This window comes from Acomys russatus, chromosome 1, assembly GCF_903995435.1.
Source record: "Acomys russatus chromosome 1, mAcoRus1.1, whole genome shotgun sequence".
Taxonomy (NCBI): domain Eukaryota; kingdom Metazoa; phylum Chordata; class Mammalia; order Rodentia; family Muridae; genus Acomys; species Acomys russatus.
In genome coordinates this window covers 88382311-88404351 of record NC_067137.1, presented here as the reverse complement: position 1 = coordinate 88404351, position 22041 = coordinate 88382311, and the positions used below count along the sequence as shown (strand labels likewise).

Genomic DNA, 22041 nt, shown 5'->3' with positions numbered 1-22041 from the left:
GACCATTTGTATTAAAGTCAGTTTGGAGAGGAGCAATCCTCTCAAATGTTGAGTTTTTAACACCATACAGATATGACACCTTTATTTTAAATATTTTAGACATATTATTTGCTATTTTTATCTTTTGATTTGAAGGATAGGATAAATTAGAGCTTTGTTATTTTCAGTACAAATAAAATCTCAGGATCAGGTTTTTCACATCAAGAAGTTTCTTATAATGTGAAAGTTAGCCCATTTTGAAATAGTATTCCTAAGACTGAGTTACTGTTCTCATTATTAAAACTGACTATACTTACAGCAGATTTTCCACCACAGGAGTCAGGATTTTACATAATTACTATAAACAAGTGGCCAACAAATGCAAACTAATGTAAATGTCAGTTTATGAAATAAGAGAGATGGGAGGCGCAAACAGTGTTTTATATATGAGGACTGACAATGATATTTGCCTGAGGAAAGAAATTTTACATAATTAGTAAGGTCTACTGATTCTTTACTCACCTAAGGAGTAATGACCCAGCAATGTGCCCTTGGTCAGTAGCAGTTAACTGATCCAATGCAGGCATTTTTTATATTACTAAGAGCTACATATTAAAATATGATACATGAGATTTTAGGTGAATACAGATAGTCAATTTAATAGAATTTAAAAGGTTATTTTAAGTTATTTTATGTTATTTTCACTAAGATGTAATGAGGCAATAAACATAAAAATACAGTATGCAACGAAACACTCTAAAATAGTTTTTAAAAGTTTAGGAGAAGAATGGACTTTAGTGTCACATTCTACATCCTTACGAGGTGTACCTCAAGGAAAAATTTATAATTCAACACTCTGTATGCCAGTACCCATAGCTGAAGACCTAGCAGTAACTCCATGGCTTATGTGTGTACGTGTGTGTTAGATATATGTGGAGAGAAAAATTAAATAATGTAAAATTAAATAAAAATAATGATATATCATACTAGGTTATATTCTTTTCTTAAAATATTTTATTTTTATTATTTTAATTGCATATATGTATGGGCTCATGTGTATGTGCACATGAATATCGGTATCCATGGAGGCCACAAGCACCTGATTCCAAGGAAATGGAGTTAAGTTAATTTCGAGAAACCCAATGTGGGTGCTGAGGACTGAACGTGGGTTCTCAGTACATTTAACTTGAGTCATCTCCAGAGCCGCCTCTTTCATTATTTTTTTTGGTTTAGTTTAAAATTTTTGTTTGGCTATAAATCTTTCAAAATGTTTCCATGCACAATGACCGGCAAGCACTCTGAAAACTAAGCAGCTCTCTTCTTCTCAACTCTGAAGCGGAAGTATTATATTATAGACAATCTATATCTACACAATCGTGGCTATAACACTAGCCAGAAAGAGGAGGACTCAGCAAATTTTGGCTGTGAAATGTCTGAGAGAAAACATTTAGTTCTTTGAACCATATGATCTATTCTTCAACCATTTAAAGCTGTTATAGCTCAAAACAATTGAAGATAATGCTCAAATGAACAACCATTTCAATAAATAATTATTTTAGAACATAATACTCATGTAATTTTCACAGGAAATATTATCTAAATTTAATATGTAAAGAAATTCAGTAATCTAATTCATTACTCATATTGGCTTATTTAATACCAATTCTATTTTAGAATACAAGAAATTAAATTCTTAAACCTTCAAACATCACTATTTAAAAGTGTTTAATTTTGGTGACATCCTTGTACCTTGACTGATTCTTTTTTTCTTTTTAATTTTAAATATAATTTCTTCACTTACATTAGCATGCCAACCAACTACTTCTAATTATTATTTCCATTTCTTTTATCTTCTTTATCTTAGTTTAGTTTATATTCCAATAATCTTCCTTTATGAGTCATATTCTCTGTTACTATTTTCCAAAACTTTTAAAAATAGTTTTGGAAACAAATCTAGTTTTGTATTTGAGCATTACCATGCTCCTATATAGAGTATATGATAAGTGAAAGCACAATCGTGGATGAATATTTGTATTCCTTTCCTTGTTTTTCATATTTGTATTTCATAACCATCATTTATTCTTTCTGAATTTAATATTTAAATTCTCTTATTCAGATTTTTCCTCAATGAAGTAAGTTCATTGTAAATTTAGCTTGATTTATATTATGTACACAAAGCATAGATTTTGATTATTTTATTATGTTTTTCTATTTGTAAAACTACTAGCCTTCAGTCTTGGACATAACTTTAAAAAATATATTTTATTAATTTACTCATATTACATCTCAATTGTTATCCCATCCCTTGTATCCTCCCATTCCTCCCTCCCTCCCATTTTCCCCTTACTCCCCTCCCCTAAGACTGTGACTGAGGGGGACCTCCTCCCCCTGTATATGCTCATAGGGTATTAAGTCTCTTCTTGGTAACCTGCTATCCTTCCTCTGAGTGCCACCGGGCCTACCCATCCAGAGAATGTGGTCAAATATGAGGCACCAAGTTCGTGTGAAAGTCAGACTTCACTCTCCATTCAACTGTGGAGAATGTCCTGTCCATTGGCTAGATCTGAGTAGGGGTTCGAAGTTTACTGTTTGTATTGTCCTTGGCTGGTGCCATAGTTTGAGCAGGACCCCTGGGCCTAGGTCCACCCATCATAATGTTCTTCTTGTAGGTTTCTAGGACCTTCTGGATCCTTCTATTTCCCCATTCTCCCATGCTTCTCTCACCTAGAGCCCCAATAGGATGTCCTCCCCTCTGTCCCACTTTCCTGGTAAGTGAAGCCTTTCTTGGAACATGCCCCTTGGGCTAGTGTTGGACATAACTTTTAATACTGTCTCTTCTAGGTTCACAATTTGATCAACAGAAAATTCATTTTTCCTCATGTGGTTTTACTATTTGGTCATTATTATCAATACATTATAAACCTAAGGGCGTGTAGCATATTTAGCAATGAATTGATTACTATTATTTATAATAGTTGTACTATTACATTTGTTAAAAGTTCATTTTAGGGTTCATAATGTTCCTGCTTTGTTTAATATAGTGACACTACTGTCGACTAACTGTGTAAGGAGCAGTCAATTAAATGCAGGATAAAGACTAGACATTCACCTAAGAAATAAATAAAATTTAGTTTCATTCACAGAATCTGTTTAACTTTGTCTAAGGCTGATAACTTGTTTTGTTTAAGCAACTACTTCTTATATGCACACCATATTTTATGATTGACACAGACAATGGCAATTAAAGAGAGCATTTGTCTAAATATTTTATCTGCATGTTTTATCCACTAAATTCCCTATCAAGTTTTTTTAGGAAGCTAATGACTTATTGATTTAGACACTTAACGTAGCTTATAAGATTTTTTTCAAATAATATAGCCCATATTTAAGTAATATGTTTGTAAATGAAATGAAACAAAAAATGAAGATAGTGAGATTGGTCATCATGTAGGAATGTAGTAATTGAAAAATATAAAATCACAAGTGACATAAGATAAAACAATTTGGAAAATACCAAACTTTTAATTTAATCTTATTCTTATAATGAGTCCTTATATCTTCCTTAGCAATTATTGTTAGTTTTGTTGAAAGAAAATTATCACTCATGATTAATGTGGAAAGAATATGGCAGCAAATATACCTTACTTATTAATGTATATTCATTTTAATTCATTAATAATGAATATATTTCTTTTTTTACAATAGTATTCAGTGATGTTCAAATTGGTTTAGTCATAAAATTCATACTGACATTTTATAGTAATGACAGTATGATGGACTCCAGTTGCGTGTAAAGAGTCTTTGAAGTCTGTAATAATACACACAGAAAAGAAGGCCTGGCTCAAAAAAAAAAAAAAGTACAACAATAAGAAAATGTCATAATATCTTTCTGTTTAGCCTTCAAAAGTTCATAACTGATATGAGTAAAATATTTTTACTTTAATAATCATCAAAAATATAATATGCATACATAAATCATGCAGAATACTATTAAAATGTGTTGAGATAGAAGATAATTAACTTTTACTCTATTTTCATGACAAAATTACTCTTAGAATAAATTGAATGGAAAGCAGAAATCTCAGGAGAAATAAAGCCAGGAGCTGTATTTCTAGAAAATTTTTTAAAAGCCTGAGAACGGGAGGTCAGGATTAAATATAAATTATTCAGTATAATTTAATTTTATTGTCATGTTTATATATTTGTTTTGGAAATGATTATGTTTTGAAAGTATGCACTTAGAGGGAAGGCTAACTATTTATACAATTTGAACTATCTGTTACAAAAATGTTGCTAGTGACTGGCTATGTGATGCATGTATGATAGTGAGTGGCTCTTAGATGGTGTTATCTTTCAAACGATGTGTCATATATATGGGCCTTTGTCCAAGCATTTATACAATGTTACATAAAAGCATTCTTGGAAAAGCTGCTTCCTGCTAAATTTCTTCCTAATCAAAATATGACATAATTATTCCATAGGTATCTGAGTTTTGAGAAGTCTATTAGCTCTGATCATGTGTATATACTGAGCAGATTATCTATGACAGTCTAACATCTATAATTTCCCTTGAAAACTAAAATTGAATCACCTTGTCTTTACTTCTTAGGTTCAGTAAGTAATTTATAATTTTGCAGACACTGTCAGTAAAGGCAAAATACATAGTCAAGTGGATACGTTCTAAACGGATGTCACATGAAGAAGTCTTTTGAAAATTACATCATAATACAGGTACAGGTTTTGAAGAGTTCGTATTTTATATAGGGAACAAAATGTTATCAAATCAACTGTAATGGTAGTTGTACTGCTTGAGGGTCTGTTATACTTCAAATTTAATCTGTGTTTTATAAACCTGAGCATGAAGCTACAGCTAAAAGAGGAAGAAATGTGTAAGAGACAGGAAGCAGGAAAGTTGGAGATGAGAAGTCAAACCAGTCAGATTTGAAATACCTGTTAGCAGAAAGTTTGAGGGGAAACACCAAGAAGTGAAATCATACATTTTACCCTGAGGGGGTATCAAATACAGGCGATTTCTGAGCTCCTCCTGGTTTTAGTGGAGCGAGATATAAAAGTCAGAACATAAATTGGAAGGCAAGTTGCTTTCTTTTCAGTTTTTCCTTTTAAAAATAAGACACTGCATTACACATTTCTCACTGCCTTTGGCAAACATTTCAAAATACAACATATTTTTCTATACCATAAGACTAGAACATTTTCAACAAACTTGTAACTAGGAAGCCAACATTTTACTTTCTTCAAACATGATCTTTTCCCACCAAAAATAGTTAAGTAAATATTACAACAGTTCTTATAATCCCCTGGAGATTCATTCTAAGATTTTCTACTTGATAGGTACATAGTGTAAATTTATTTAAAGGCTAGATAAAATGTGCCTTTTCCCCCGAAGCAGTGTTCAATCCAAGGATGCATCCATATTGAAACAAACTGACTGAACTATAACAGGAGTGTTTTAGTCTTAAGCATGTATTGAAAGTTATAAGCATACATACAATATAACTTTAAGTTCTATATATCTCAAAACTGAACCTTAGTGACACACACATTCACACATACATGCAAATTAATTTATATCAAGTACTGTGGCAATGGATGCCATTTTAAATTTTAATTCACTATCAGTTAATTTTAGAACTTTATATTGTATTGTACCTTCTTAGCTGAATCTGTCCTAATCAACGGTGTGAACAATAATAAACTTATTGTCACTTTAAGACAAAGGTAAAATATGACGCAGTGAGGAATGCTACTGGTATATCACTATATTTTCTGGAGTGAATAATAATAAGTATGCTAAGTTTTGAAATAGGCACACAATCTCCACGCCAATCCTTTACAGAGGTCACTTTAAATATAAGAGCTAGCTACTATTAGTCAATGTTAATGAGCAGAGAGGATGGCTTTTCTTAAAGAACACAGACACACAAACACAAGTTCATCAATGTGCATTCATGTTTGCACATACTCACAAACAACGACAACAACAAAACTAAGAAGGCAGAAGACTTAAAGGGGAGGAAAGAGTACAGAAATGTGTCTTTTATAAACTCTTAAATGGAAATAAATTAGAGCTATAGACAAATTTGAAATGACTGAGTTAATCAGGCTTTAATGTAGTTAATGAATTTTATGACATCCCAGTGTACGGAATTATGTGGCATTTTGATTAATTTTTAATAGTTGCTACTACTGTGAGGATATTTGGGATTGAGATATAAAAACAATGGTTAACTTTAATTTTAACCTATTTTTACAATTAACAATTTTCTAAATTGTTCTTATGGTGGCATCATTAAAAGTAGTCAGTTATAATGTATGGGTAAATTTTTATACGTTTTTATTGTGATTAAATAAATGATAAGAGTACCAAGTACCCATATATATTGACCAACTGGGATTTAGCCATAACAAATAGGATCATCAAATCAGATACCTTAACTGTGTATTAGTAGATTATGTTCAAAGTGGTCAAATAATTACATATATATGTTTTCCTAATGTTACATCAACTTTTAAAGGTTAAAAAAGAAAGCAAAGTTACTAAGAATGCTTTAGTACTAAAAGCTGTATTTGGGACCATTATACTGACATCATAAAGCACTTCTTTCTAGTTCTGTTTTTGTTTTTGTTTTCCTGGTACAGGGTTTCTCTGTGTAGCCCTGGCTGTCCTGGAACTCACTTTGTAGACCAGGCTGGCTTCAAACTCAGAGATCCACCTGCCTCTGCCACCCCAGTGATGGGTTTAAAGGTGTGTGCCACCACGACTGGTTCTTTCCAGTTCTTAATATGATACATATATATATGTATTCAATATATGTTATTAACTAACACTAATTTTTATTCTGGAATGAATTAAGCTGATAATGACACTAAAATAAAATTCAATATTTTTAATAAAATAGGTTAAGAGGGGAAGTGATGTTCTAAAAATACATTAGTTCTCTGTTTAAGAGGAATTTTAACATGTAATCAATGACATCAGTCAGAGGAACGGTTTACTCTAGAGCCCCAAATTGCAGGCACATGTAACGAGGCAAGTGCCCTTTCTTGTTTGTGGTGCCTTTCAAAGCTAGTTATTTGGCAGCTTGCCTTCAGCTGGTTGCTCTATGTGTAGCTGAAAACAAAACAAAAAATAATATGACCCAACAGCCAATAAAAATATTAACATAAAAAAATGGGATGGTGAAAAATGGAAAAAGCCCCCTTCCTCCCTCCACCCTCCAAAAAGGAAGAAGTGTAGGCTATAGACAAAATCTTGCCAAAAAATGTTAGAAACATATTTACTTTGAGGGATCCAACTCTACTAGCAACTCCTTTGCTTTCATCCGGCCGTCTAATTTGCTACAATGAGGGAAGATGGGTAAAAAAGACAGAATAAAGAAAAAGTGAACTTAAATTTTTTTCTACACATTAGTAAGCAGTACATGCAATACATCGATTGACTTAGGCTCCTCTTCTAAGACCAAGGCGTTAACTAACCCGATGCTATACGACATGCTCTGCAAATAGATTGCTAGAATTCAGTTCTGGCACGTCACTATTCCTGAGAGGAGGAAATCGGCACTTACTTTTGGTTATCTTGGGGACTTCTGATGAAGCAGTATCTGGAGTAGTGTTACATTTGCATTTAGCTTACAAAAAACAAAGAATTACAAATATACCTATGCACGTTCTCTCTTTCAGTGTTTAAATGTCTATTCTATTGTAATATCAGAAAACATCAATGGTATGACAAGAAACATGAGTGTTCTTCAAATGAAAAGGTCAGTCCCAACAAGCATCATGCTTACTGGTGACAGTGAGGCGCCTCTGCTTGCCAACCCAAGCATAGAGGCTGTTCAGCTGTCATTATGATTCCCAATTAAACAATCATGCTGCCAACCAGAAAATTTTAATGCCAGACCAGTGTTAGATATGTTTACTCCTTCAGAGCACTTTCTTATTTCATCTGAATTTTTCCCTCAGATGAAACAGGGTAAGTAGAGTCTGGTGTGGTGGTGTGCACTTACAATCCTAGTTCCAAGGAGGTTGGGTAAGCAGGATAATCTCAAATTCAAGGCCACACTTAGTTACACAGGTATAATGTGCTTATTCAGGTTTGAGTGTGCATGCACAGTGCACTCCCGCCAAACACCCTCTCAGACACACTCACTCACTTGCTATTTAAATTCTTGGATCACACACACTACTATGAGTTTTAAGAAAGTACACAGAACTCAAGACACAAAATCTTGGTAAGTAAAATATTTTATAGGGAAGATTCAGACCAAATGGTTTACACTCAGTCCTGTACTTCACTTGGAGGAATTTTCATCACCATGGGACAAGTTAACTGTGAGGCTCGTCCTTATGTTGGCAGATAGCACAACTGTCTGTATGATGGCAAACCCAGATGTTAAAGTCGTTAGGAAAATAATATTCTCTGGATGTAAAGATAAGATTATTGTTATGGTGTCTCATAATAGCATATGTAAGTTATTGGGGGATATTGAGGAAACGAAATTCTTATTTTGAAAAAACAAAAACAACCAAGCAAACCCCATAACCCGCCCCCAACCAACCACAAGTAGCTTTATACACAAGAATTATACCAGCATTTGAAATGAAGTTTTTTTCATTTTTAAAAACAAATTCAGCCTCAGCTGTTTTGGCTAAAAGATTAGTAGTCAATTCTCACTTTTATTAGTGAAACAGAATTGCAAAGTTTAGAAATAATTGAGAAGAACCCCAAATGGAGAGTTTTTATCTTTACATGCTTTTATCTCAAAGAACAGCTTACTGCAAAGGCTATTTTCTGCCCTAAGTGGAGACTTACAGAACCTGGATTATAAAGATACTCTTGGTAGTTTCCTGTAAAAATGTAGACCATAACGACTCATATTGTTTCTAAAAACATTTAGAAGCACAAGTGATTACAATTTTCTGCATTGTCCTTTTCCTCTAAAGCTTAAAAATACATTAAGTTGGCAGCATGAGGCATCCTCTTCAAAGCTACAGTAGCTCTTGATTGCTGCTGATACTTTAAAGTTACAGTCCTTTAACAGGCCTGGGCATATACAGGGCTGGAAAAAGGTGCTTATAAAAGGAGGGCTATGGACATATAAATGTATATGTCTATACATTTTTCCATTTATGATATGATTATTTATTTTAGATCTTGCTGTGTAGCCCAGTAAGGATGGAAACTTTCTGTGTAGCCCGGTCTGCTTTTCAATTTACAAGTCCTCCTGCCTCAACCTCCTAAATGCTAGGAGTATAGTTATGTGACATGATACCTGGCATTATGAAACAAATTTTACCTTCTAATGAATCTACAAATCAAAGAAATATTTTCTAAATTGGTTCCATTACAAATTCAAGCGTAAGTAAAGAAACTTAACATTCTACACGCCCAGTGTTATCTGATATTGGATGCTAAGCAAGGTTGGACCTGGTTAGTATTTGGATAGGGAAATTTAGATAAATTACAGAGATGATTTGTAGACTTTTTGTTTATATATGTATTTTTACTTTATTTTTGAGAATATAATATAATTACATAATTCCTTGTTCCCTTTTCTCCCTCCAAATCCATGTCTGTCTGTCTGTCCGTCCGTCCGTCCGTATCTATCTACCTATCTATCTATCTCTATATCTATATATCTCCTTCCTTGTTCTGCTTCAAATTCATGGCCTCTTTTTCTCATTAATAATGGAGATTTTGAAAACGAAAATATGTTTGATATTAATTTTATGGTCACAGTCTTTTAAGTTACTAGGAAAAAAACCTTCAAAGAATCAACACTGTTCTCAAAGATGTAAGTGGTTACAAACTAAGTTTCATATTAATTGTTTTGTGACTCAAAAATAGATTAGATCTTATGATAAAAAAATTTCAGAACAAAGTGGAAAAATAAAATTGCTAGGCTGTGTGTTTATCCATGCTCTGTGTCCATGGGTGTATGCAAAGGCTGTAGGAAATCCACAGTGCTGTTCTTCAGGTGCCATCAATTTTTGTTTTGAGACAGTCTTGCACTGCCCTGGAAATCACCAAGTCGAGTAGTCTGGCTGCCCAGCAAGCCTAAGGGATCTACATACTGTCACTACTATAGCAATGTGACTTCACATGTACACAACACACCCTTGGCTTTTTCCTCTTTTTTAAAATTTGTGTTCTGGGTCTCAAACTCAGATGCTCATTCCTGTAAGACAAATGCTTTCCACAAGTGACCTGTTTCTTCAGCATGAAGTCAATATATTTAAAACTCAATGTTCTAATTTATTCTAGCCAAATTTTAATTGTCAATTATAACAGACAAGTGTGAAAGAAACTTATAGCAGTTGAAATATTTATCTTTTAATGAGAAAGGGAAATCACAGCAGAGCAGCATCAGGAGTTACCTTACTTTTCATTATAACGCTAAGAGTCTTGCCTTATTATCTACGCTCATTCTACCTCTCTATGAAGCTCATTCTCCTGGAGACATTAAACTGCCCCATGTTTACAGAGGTTTACTAAACACTATCTAAAATGCTTGGGAACAGAAGTACTTAAAAGTTTGTAGATTTTTTATATTATTGAACACCTGCATAGACTATTTGCTAAATATCTCTATTTTAAATAAATAAATTATAGTCTGAGATATGAAACTTATGAAATCTCAGTCATATAAAATATTCATTTTTTTAGTATTTTAATTTCTGGTTTTGGGTAATAGATATTCAATCTGCCCCTTTTTTAATTTCTTTTGTAAATTTCTAGAAACGAGATGATTGGTTAAAACAAGCATTTTGGGCTCTCTCTTTTCCTCATCACTGACTCTTTCTGTGCCCACTATATAGACACATTTCATATTCTCATGGTACTGCCACTGCAGCACACTGGCAACAAGAATTTCAAACAGTAATGAATCTGGTGGCAATATTTATGTGGTTTTCAAGGTTTTACAAGATTTCTAGTGAGGGTACGCTTTTGTTTGTCTGTTTTACCAAATGAATTTGTTTTTTGAAAAGCTTCTTAATTTTCAAACACCTTATTTTTACTGCATGTCTAGAAGGGCTCTAACAAACTATTAAACAGATTTGTTGTAAAAGTTTCCTGTTCAAATGAGCTGTATTATCACTAAATCTCCAGTTTATAATGTGATGTTTGATATATGATGTACACTAAAATTTTCACTAAGTGAATTTCTGAATTAATCCGTGTTTTCTCTTCAATTAAAATAGAAGGAATAGTTGATAATTCTGAAATTTAGCCCGGAAAATATCTAGTTTTAGGATATCTATCATATTATAATAAGAAGTTATAAGAATGGTTTCATTGAGATATACTACATTAAAATCAACAATGGAAATTGATTCATATTAAGTTGTGACATTAGTTCTGCAGGCTATTTTTTTTTTTGCGGCTATATGGATATATTTATACTTGTGTTTAGATTAAAAACTGAATAATATTCCATACAGTAAAAGTGTCATATTTTTAGTATACATTTATTGGCTGATAGACACATCTTGCCTATTTTCATGTGCTGGATACCTCTTCCAGATAGGTAAACAATAAAGACTTATTCCAATAGTGTAGGCAGTGCATAGGCTATTCTAACACTGAATTTTCTGACAATATTCCTGTGCCACAATGCCTACTTATAAGATCCACCTACCTCTGCCTATGAATTCTGGGATCAAAGGCACTTTAATCAAGAGTCTTTATCTTATAAATAACATTTTATAAGAATTATTTTTCTAAGAATGTCATATATTTTCTAAAGTGAATGTGCATATTGCTATTTTGTTATTTGCTTGTTTGTTTATAGAGACAGTCTTACCACATAGTCCAGAAACTAAGTTGCTGTCCTGGAATTCACTATATAGTTCAGGTTGGTGTCAAACTCAGGACTCATGTGTTTATCTCTCAAATATTATGATTTTAGATGTGGGTCATCATAACTGCCTTACATACTTCTTTAAAGTAAAAAAAAGACAATAACATTTACAGTTTGTCTAACTATACAACTGTCAAATTTCATACCCAATGGCATTTATTTTTTATTATTTGTTTATTTACTTATTTATTTAATATATCTTATAGGTATCAAATGTGATTCGAAACGTTCTATCTCAGGGTGGTAAGTAAGTCACTATGGAGAAGTGAAGGTCAGTCATTGAGAACCATAGCTCAAGTTTTGGGCTCATGTTCTTTGTTTTCAGAGCCACCACGCCTACTGCATCATGATGGAATGTATCCCCTTACACTATGAGTCAGAATAAGTCTCTGTCATTTAAATGGCTTCTGTCAGGTATTCGGTACTGAGCCTGGGAAGTCACTCCGATGATAAACTTGGCTACATCTTTCATGTAACTTTGGAACTTTTGTAGGAAGTAGCAAGAAAATGGTTGGAGCTCAGCCAGAGGGCTCTGGAATGATCTACGTAAAATTCACTGGGCCATTTGGGAGCAGTAACGGAGACCAGATTGCCAACAGAAATATGGCCAGCGAAAACTAGGATCATGGAGTGTCAAGAAACAAACAAGGATTGTATGGGATTTTTTTTTCTAGAAACCATTTAATATGGTGCTGTAAAAACAGGAAAGGTACCCTGCCTCTAAAACCCAACCCATTAAAAGCTCCAGGGTATAAACATTTCAACTCCTTTAAAAGCTCATTTCAGGACAGTCCTTGGGAAGAGTATTGTGATTAAGTGGGATCATATGGAAAATGTTTTCTCAGGTTCAACTTTTTAAATGCTTTGAAGCTGCTCTCTGTCACCTGTCATGTTCTCAGCAGAGCTTGGCATTGTAGATACAGTATTGGTTTTGAAGAGAAGAAGAATGTTTAATGGCTATGATGTTCCAGAATGCTGTTTCAACATCCCCAAAACAGGCTGACAACAGCTGGCAATGTGTAGCACAGTTGGAATCCCTACAAAGAGGCCACTAGAGGTCACTAAGCAAAGCAGGAAATAGGAAGCTTAATTCAGTGAAGGTCCCATGTCTCCAGAGATTCTAGGGGACTGTCAGTCATTTGGTCACAGTGGGAAAAACAAAAACCAGAAAAAAAAAAAAAAAAAAAAAGCAGTAAAAGTCAGATGTGGAAGTATACACCATAGAATTAAAGTATCCTGGGCAATGAGGAAGGAGGACCTCAGTCTCACGGCCAACAAGGGATGCCTGGCAAGATCTTGTCAAAAACAAAATTCAAAACATTTAAACAAATTACTCCTGACAGCTGAGCTTGGACTAATACATCGTTTAACTGCTACATAGGTTTAGTGATAAAAGCAGTTCAATGAACATTAGATGATTATAAGGAATTATAGGGCGCTGTCCAGCTAGCTGGCAATCACTATCAACCATTAGAGAGGGCACTTCATTTAATTATCATCACATATAAAGCATAGGTTACATTGAAATGAATGAAGCAAATTATCAAAATTCTGTAAAACAGATAAATTTCTTAGAAGAACTAAAATAACATAAACAATACACATAAATTTATTTGTTACTACATTGTCAACTGACTTATCAAAATATGCCTAATTCTGCTAGTTGTATATTGTCTAATTTGTTAGAAAGAAAATAAGAGAAAATCTTTTAAATGTCAAAATTCTGTTTTGATGTCAATAAAGTAAATAACAAAACCAAAATGAACAAACAACACCAAACTTCACAAAAATATATCAAAACAAAAAAGAGCTCCACTTATATCTGTATAAAGATGGAAAAGCTGGACAGTAAGGAATTAGAAATTATCTATAGATATGAAAGAGAAGGGCTTGGAGAGAGTTCTCAGTGGGTAAGAGCACTTGTTGCTGTTCTAGGGGACCTGGGTTCTCTTCCCAGCACCCATGTGGTGGCTCCTAAATCCCCATGACCCAAGTTCCACGGCATCTGGTACACTCTTCTGACTTCCATGTGCACTAGGCACACATAGGCTGCACACATATATATGCAGGTAAAACATGTATAAATATAAACTAAAAATAAATTATAAAAATAACTATAGAGATCAGGCATCTAATGTGATTTACGAAACTAGTCTGGCATACTGACAGGATTTCAGCTAAATCTCGATATGCATTTGTGGTAGTCCAGCAATATTAGTATGATTTATTTTAGGATATAATGAAATTCTGAGTTTTTAAATTTGAAGTTCTTTAATATTTGTCTTTTGCACTTTCTCTCCCTCTTTCCTTCATTCTCTCATTTTGATCCTTTTCAATTTGTAGCACTAAGGATCAAACCCAGGCCCTGTGCTTTCTAACTTAAGTGTTCAGTAACACAGCCATATACTTCTGAGCCACAAAATTCTTCAAGACTTAAGTTTACCAAAGTAATTTTAAAAAAGATGCCATCCTCACCCACTGTTAGCTTATTACTTAGAAGAGGGTTTCCTGAATGCCAATTAGTTTTCAAGACTTCTTGGGAAGCACTGGCTCTTACCCTGTTGCAGAAGTAGTGTCACACTAAGGGTAAATGTAAGTGTTGTTTGAAAAATTATTATTTGGGGCCATTTGTCTTTAAGTCTTTATTTAATATGCTCTCATTTTGAATCAGAGGAAGTAACTATTTCTTGCCTAATAATCAGTCTGAAAGGAAGCATCAGGATGAATCATTTATACAGAAAAAAGTATTTATAGTCATTTTTAAAAAAAGGTTAGATTTCTTTGGCTGAGGATACCGGTATAATATTTTCTCTGTGGAAAACATGGAAGAAATAATATTCAACATACATCATTTTGACCAGAGGACTTTCTAGAACACACCAGTTTAGCTGCTTGATTATTCTTTTCCCACTACTACCTAGGATGTGTGAGGTTGCCTGAAAACCTTTTAATAGATCAGATGGCCAGTTTTACTGATAGTATTAAAATATTATTTGTCTTACCACCTATACTGACATTTCATTGGTGGCACAAGCAATGGTGGTTTAACAGTATAAACTGAGGAAGTGAATCCAAATAGGACAAGTCATCTATTATGTATACAGTGTTCTATTCACATATACACTTGCATGCCAGAAGAGGGCATCAAATCACATTATAGATGACTGTGAGCCACCATGAGGTTGCTGGGAGGTCAGGACCTTTGGAAGAGGAGGCAGTGCTCTTAACCACTGAGCCATCTCTCCAGCCCTATTATGTACAGCTTTTAAAAAAGCTAGTTTCACTGAGGTGTGGTGGCACACACCTGTAATCCCAGCACTTTGGGAGGCAGAGGCAGGCAGATCTCTGTGAGTTCAAGGCCAGCCTGGTCTACAAAGTGAGTCCAGGATGGCCAAGGCTACACAGAGAAACCTTGTCTAGAAAAAATCGAAAAAGAAAAAAACCGAAAGGGTTAGTTTCAGTTAAGTATTGTCCTCAACAAAACAGTTAATATTTATTTAATTAAACAAATTATGCCTTCAGTCTTGAATTTAAAGAGATAGGCAGTATGAATAAAATACTTTTGTTATTTGACCACGTCCTCTGGAGGGGGTGACCTGGTGGCACTCAGAGGAAGGACAGCAGGTTACAAGAAGAGACTTGATACCCTATGAGCATATACAGGGGGATGAGGTCCCCCTCAGGAACAGTCATAGGAGAGGGGAATAAGGGGAAAATGGGAGGGAGGGAAGAATGGGAGGATACAAGGGATGGGATAACCATTGAGATGTAGCAAGAATAAATTAATAAAAAAATAAAAAAAATACTTTTGTTATATAGCATAGAATGTTGTTGTCTTGAAAATAAAAAGAAGAAACAACACCAAAACCCAAATAGAAGGGTTAAGGAACAACTAAGAAAGTAAGATCATTCAGAATTACAAATTTATTAGGTACTTGTTTTTTTTTTTTAAACAAATGCATAGTAAAGGAAGAAAGCGGAAACATCTGCTGCCTCCCTCTTTTTGTGCCAAACGCTAGCTTCAAAGCAGAATCAGAATGCTAGAAAACGTGTTTTTCCAACTATGAGCTTGTGACCTTCAAATGCTTCTAAAAGTTTTAAGAAGAATTGAGTAGTCATTTTAACAAAGACAATTTTTTAATAATGATGAACTATGTCAACATTTGGAAGAATGTCTATCCAAATGAGAAATACACATGTCCCTTAATTATCCCCAGGGAAAAGAACCATTCAAATTACAAGACACACAAATGTATCAGAGTATGGAATGGTAACAAACAGGGTTTCAGGAAACATATATCTTTTTTCATTATATATAAACTCATATGGTACCATGTATCTATATATTATAAAACAATAGGATATATTTTATAAATGATCTATGTTAAAATTTTTGAGTTTGTTGATATTTGCTTTATTATAAACTTCAAATATCACATATACAGCAACCAGAGAAAGGCTTGCAAATCTTTCTGCTTTAAATCCACTAAGTAAAATTTCCACCCTTTAAACAAAACCACACATTTTTGGTGTGATATTTTAAAAATCCACAATTATGAGATCTACTAATATTGCGCTTTTTTCTAACTATATAGCTATATGAGCTGGATTTGTTCCTTCATATTTTTCAAGTAAATTAACATCACAATAGATTGAATTTACTATAAGAATTCAAGTCTTCCATTAAGTCAGCATTCTATAATAATTTAAAAAACGTAAACAATGCTGAACTTTTCATTATTAATAAAGTATATATATTTGGTTTTGAAAAAGTTTTTTTTCATAAAAATGAGATTTATGCTAAAATGTAAAAGGTTATTTTAATGATAAAGTTATTAGACAAATGTGCAAAAAGGTCTCAGGTTTAATTTCTAGTAGAGTAAATATTGCTAGGCAAAACTCACATTAGCGGAATCTATTTCTAATTTTCATTAATCTTTTAAAACAGTTTGAGATCAATAAAGCTATGTTACATTTGAATAGTCATGTGAGAATATTCTGTTTAAGAACTCCAAAGAGGGTAGAAAACTATACACCTAAAAACTTTTTTGGTTTTGTTTAGAAGTGTTTTAAAAATCTAATTCAGGGGTTTTCAGTCTTTATGCTATTTGTTGATTTTACATATGGACTCCAAAATTTCTATTCCATTAATGGAGAAACAAATATTAATGTTTGTTGAAATAATTTCAGAAAATTTTCTGATTTGTTTAGGCTCTTAAAAATATTAAAACATAATTTCTCAGCATCAGTCTTGATTTAGACAAGCATGACAGCAAGTAAATAAAATCAAATAGACTTCTTTTTCTTAGATTTTCTTAGCTAACTAGCTCTATCACATAATCAACTCTTATTCAAAGAAAACTAGAGACAATATAGAGGATTTGTAAAAAAAGATAACATTCCAAGAAAAATTTCACAGGGGATAATATATGGTATTGGAATAATAATTTAATTTCCATAGGTTAATACAATCACACTGCCTCTTAGATCCATATATTGAAGGCTCAGAGTAATAAAAATTCTATTTATTTATATTTTTAGAATATATATATACATAAATATGTATATGTATATATATAAATATATATATGTATATACACAAATATATATAAAAATATATATATAAATACAAACCACATATATATGGTTTGTATTTCGCGTGTGGGTGGGTGCATCCAGGTGCGTGAGTGTGTGTGGCATGTGTACAGAGCTTGGAGGTTAATGTTGGATGTCTCTGATTAACTTTCACTTCCTATATAGATGAGTGATCACTTGATCCCAGAGCTCACTCATACAGCTAATCTAGCCTGTCAGCCTATTGTGGCGATCCCTGTGTCTATTTCCTGTATGCTGGCATTACAGGTGTGCTGCCATGCCCTCTGGGTTTTTATGTGGGTGCTAGGAATCAGAACTTTGGTCTAATGAGTGCAAGAAAAGCACTTTACTCACAGAGCTATCTCCCCAGGCTGAGTAAGATTACTTTACTCAAATAACAGAAGCCCAAAAGAAGTTCTATTTCAGCATTTTGCTTGAATATAAAATCAGACACCAATATATTGAAGGAATACGGCTTTCATGAAAATATTTCAATTATATTCTTTTAAGCAACTATATAAATTTTATGTTTACTTTCTAAATATAACAAAAACAGTTCCCTGTAAATTTATGTGTAAATTTCTTTTCCTCCTGCCTATCATAAAATTCTCTTCTAATTTTTATGGCACAAGGGAACAGGTGGCCACAATCGCCATTACCTTGTAAAAATGATAAAATTAAGATGTTTGGAAAATATAACAATATTGGTCCTTAAAATATTCTCTATTTTATCAGTATTTTAAAAAGTTGTGGGTGCACCAAAATTTTGGTTTCTCCCTTCATTTAGTTTTATCATTATTTTCTAGTTCAGGTTTTTTTATTTGCTTGTTTCTACAGACTTTGTTGTTTGTCATAACTGAAAATGAACACTGAGCTCAATTGTAAAGCATGTTTATTTATAAGACGTTCTCTGCTACAGACTCAATTCTTTTATTAAACTCTTTTTGGACGACTGTCATCATGGTAGAACTTGAGTGCTCTATATACTGATATACTGCATACATTTACCTCCCTCCCTCCACCCCTCCCTCTCCCTTCCTTCCTTCCTTCCTTCGACAGGGTTTCTCTGTATCCCTAGGTGTCCTAGAGTCACTGTCCTCAAACTTACAGAGATCTAGCTGTCTCTACCTCCTAGAGCACAGGGATTACAGGTGCACCACTGTGTCTGGCTGCATACATTCTTTAGAATCAATTTACCATTTCACTACTTTGGCTTATGCACTACTTTATTTATGGGTACGACAAGACAAATAGCCCAATTTGTTCTCAAACATTTCGTGCTCCCACAAAGCAAAGGAGTGGCATTTATTCCAGTAAGAATTCATCATAAGAAAATATCTGATGCAAAATAAATTATTCTGATGAAAATAAAATATCAAATTATTCCGCCAAAGAAATATTTGTTGGAGGAAATTTCATTCTACGAATAACTGTTCTTTTCTTGTGTGTTTGTTTTTGTTTTTATTTTTGTTTTTAGAGACAAGGTTTCTCTGTGTAGCCTTGGCTGTCCTAGACTCAAGTTTTAGACCAGGCTGGCCTCGAACTCACAGAGATCTGCCTGCCTCTTCCTCCTAGAGTGCTGAGATTACAGGCGAGCACCACTGAGGCCCTCGCTCATTTGTTATTTTTTAATATATGACTGTCATCATTGGATAGAGAAGAGTAGACAACTATTGTAACAAAGCCAACACAGTATATTTTATATAGAGAGTTTCTTCTTTTTATAGATGGAAGAATCCTAAAGCATCAGAACACAAAGATATAATATGCAATACATACATAAATATGCATGTGCGTGCATACAGACACCCAAAGTGTTACATGTTTAATATTGTCATTACCTGGAGAAATGAGTGCTCATATGTACATGGGAAGAAAGAGTTTCATCTTAGATATTACTCAGTATTAAAACTTACAGAAATAACCAACTAAAACCCTACAGAATAAAATCATTAGGTTTTATTCATTGCCATTTTTATTTATTTATTTATTTTTGAGATGGTATTGTTGTGTAGCCAAGGCTGGTCGTAACAAAACCCTCCTGCCTCAGAATCTTCAGTTGGGATCACAGATATATGCTACTATAGTTATGTTTTTTTTATTTATCCAATGCTGGAGGTGGACCTCAAATCATTGAACATGTGAGCCAAATTTTCTATTACCGAGCTAAATCCCCAATCTTTCATTTAAATTTCCACATACACTTTAATGCATCTGAAGATAATTCTCCAAATATTTGGTACTCCTGCTGATGTGTTATAACATTTAGTTATATCTTATTAAAATTTGTAGTAGCCTGCATTGTTTTCAAAGGCAGTAAATACCGTGTACTGGTTTGTTATTCCTTTCTTACAATTAGGTACAGCTAGTCTCAAATAGACATTAAACTCAGAAATATTAAGGATTTTGCCTAATGTAGTGAAATTTTTAAGTAGAGAAGCAAGTATTGGAATCTACATCATCTATTATTTCCAGATTAAGAACTCTTTCTAAAGCTAAAGAAAGCTCATTTGCACATATATTTTTGTTAATGACACACTTCATGCTTAACCTGGAAATTAGGAAGGCAATTCTATAAGAGTGACTAATACACCCTAAGTTATAAATATTACAATCAAAATGCAGTAACAATAGGAATGGGAAATTTAAGATGTACTTTCAAATCCACATAGAATAGCACTTTTTGCATACTCAGACTCAACACATTTACATCAAAATATAGTATCTTTCTTTAAAAAAAACTTGAAAATTAGTTATTTTTATTTTATATCTTAATACAGCCAACACTATATCATCTTAGAAACTCGAGAATCGTTCTTTTTCATCTTCCCTTCTGTGCTAAAATTTTAGGATGCAGAATTTAAATACTTCATTCAGATCAGTGTTAAGTGCTAAAGTCTTGAGATTTAACCCTGAGGAAAATAGGATGGGGGCAGGGAAATTGTGCTTAAAACGTAACATATTTGAAATGAGATGCTGATCACCAAATTAAAGGGAAGTCATGTAACAATGGAAAAATTTATGGAGAGTTGCTGATTGGTAACAAACGCTGTTAAAGTGGTCACAGTTGATCAATATGACTTTTAAAATGTCTTTTTAGTTAACAATCAACTTTTGGCTTTCCTTCTTCATGTTCCTTAAGGGAGATTTTACACACTTTATTCTTAAGTATTAACATTCAAAATAGTTTATTATATTAGTATTTTAACCCTACATCTAAATTTCATTAAAAAAATTAAATAAGAACAAAATTATATTATTTGGTGTCTTTCTTTATGTCTCCTTCCTTCCTTGTTTTTTAAAAGACATGTTCTCACTTTATACCCCAGGCTGTTCTGGAACTTACTATATAGCCCAAATTGCCTTGTCTCTTGAGTGCTGAAATTACAGGCAAAAGAAACTAGACTGAGCTAATAATTTCAACCCTAAAGCATATATTCTAGTACTGGCAAATTTTGATAACAATAATATGTTTTTTTTCTAGATTGATAAAACTAGTGCTTTATTTTAATTTATGATCAATTTGAACATGTAAATATCAACCATATCAGTATAACAAGAAGCCACTTGCTCTATTGTAGTCCTTTATTGAGCACAATAATTTTATAAATATTTAAAAAATTATTTTGGAATTTTACTATGTGGAAATTTAAAGTACACGTTATTCTTAAAATTATATTTGCTATCTTCTTTGTAATGTAAAAAGATATAATGTTTTGAGGCTTAAGTACAATTTTAGGAGCTAGAGAGATGGCTCAGAGGTTGAAAGCATTGACTGCTCTTCCAGAGGTCCTGAGTTCAATTCCCAGCAACCACATGGTGGGTCACAACCGCCTATAATGATATCTGATGCCCTCTTCTGGCATGCAGGTGTACATCCAGGCAGAGCACTGTGTAGATAATAAATAAATCAACCTTAAAATACGACAATTTCATGTAATTATGTTTAGCCTAAAATACTTTTCAAATACATTTATTACATAGCATAAAGGACAGGAAAAATATATTGTGTCTTTAGTAATTTTGTATTTTCAGCTGTTGGGTCTTAATATGTGATACATTATTACATCTTATAGTGAAACTAAATTTTATTTTAAAATATTTTCTGGACTTTATAAAAAGTTTATCTTCTATAATCAGAATTTACTGGAGTCCAAATTGTACATTATTTTATTTAGATTATATAATAAAATGGATAAGATTCTGTTTAATGCAATTTAGGTATTAAGAACTTCATGCTTTTCTTTAGTTTAAAATGTGACTGGTACAAAAGTAGCAGTATAGAATGTATAGAATATATTCATAGTTTTTCTTCTTTGGAGATTTATAACCTCAACTTTGAAATAATACAATTATTATTAATTACTTATGTTGCCACCCATCTAAATACAATAATATACAAATATAACAGTGACATCATTAAGAATTTCCTGAGTATTCCAGTATCTGTCCTAGAATGTAAAACAAACTGCATTATGAGATAATTTCTAGTCAAATGGAATTATAACTAATAAAATTATAGAAAAGTTGGAGTTTAGGGAGACAGTTGTACTCGATATTAAATCTGATTATGGAGAAAAAGGGC

At 33.0% G+C, this 22041-nt stretch overlaps 1 protein-coding gene across 23 annotated transcripts in view; it reads right to left on the bottom strand.

The window, feature by feature from the left end:
- The window catches only part of Gphn (gephyrin), a 433952-nt gene that overhangs the window by 192711 nt on the left and 219200 nt on the right, over positions 1-22041 (bottom strand). For 15 of the 23 annotated variants that reach the window (XM_051148057.1, XM_051147978.1, XM_051148006.1 and 12 more), the window contains one exon: positions 7282-7338. The exons of the other annotated variants lie outside the window; for them this stretch is intronic. In XM_051148057.1, coding sequence (XP_051004014.1) covers positions 7282-7338 — 57 coding nt within the window. The remainder of the gene's footprint in view (positions 1-7281; positions 7339-22041) is intronic. 23 annotated transcript variants of the gene reach the window in all.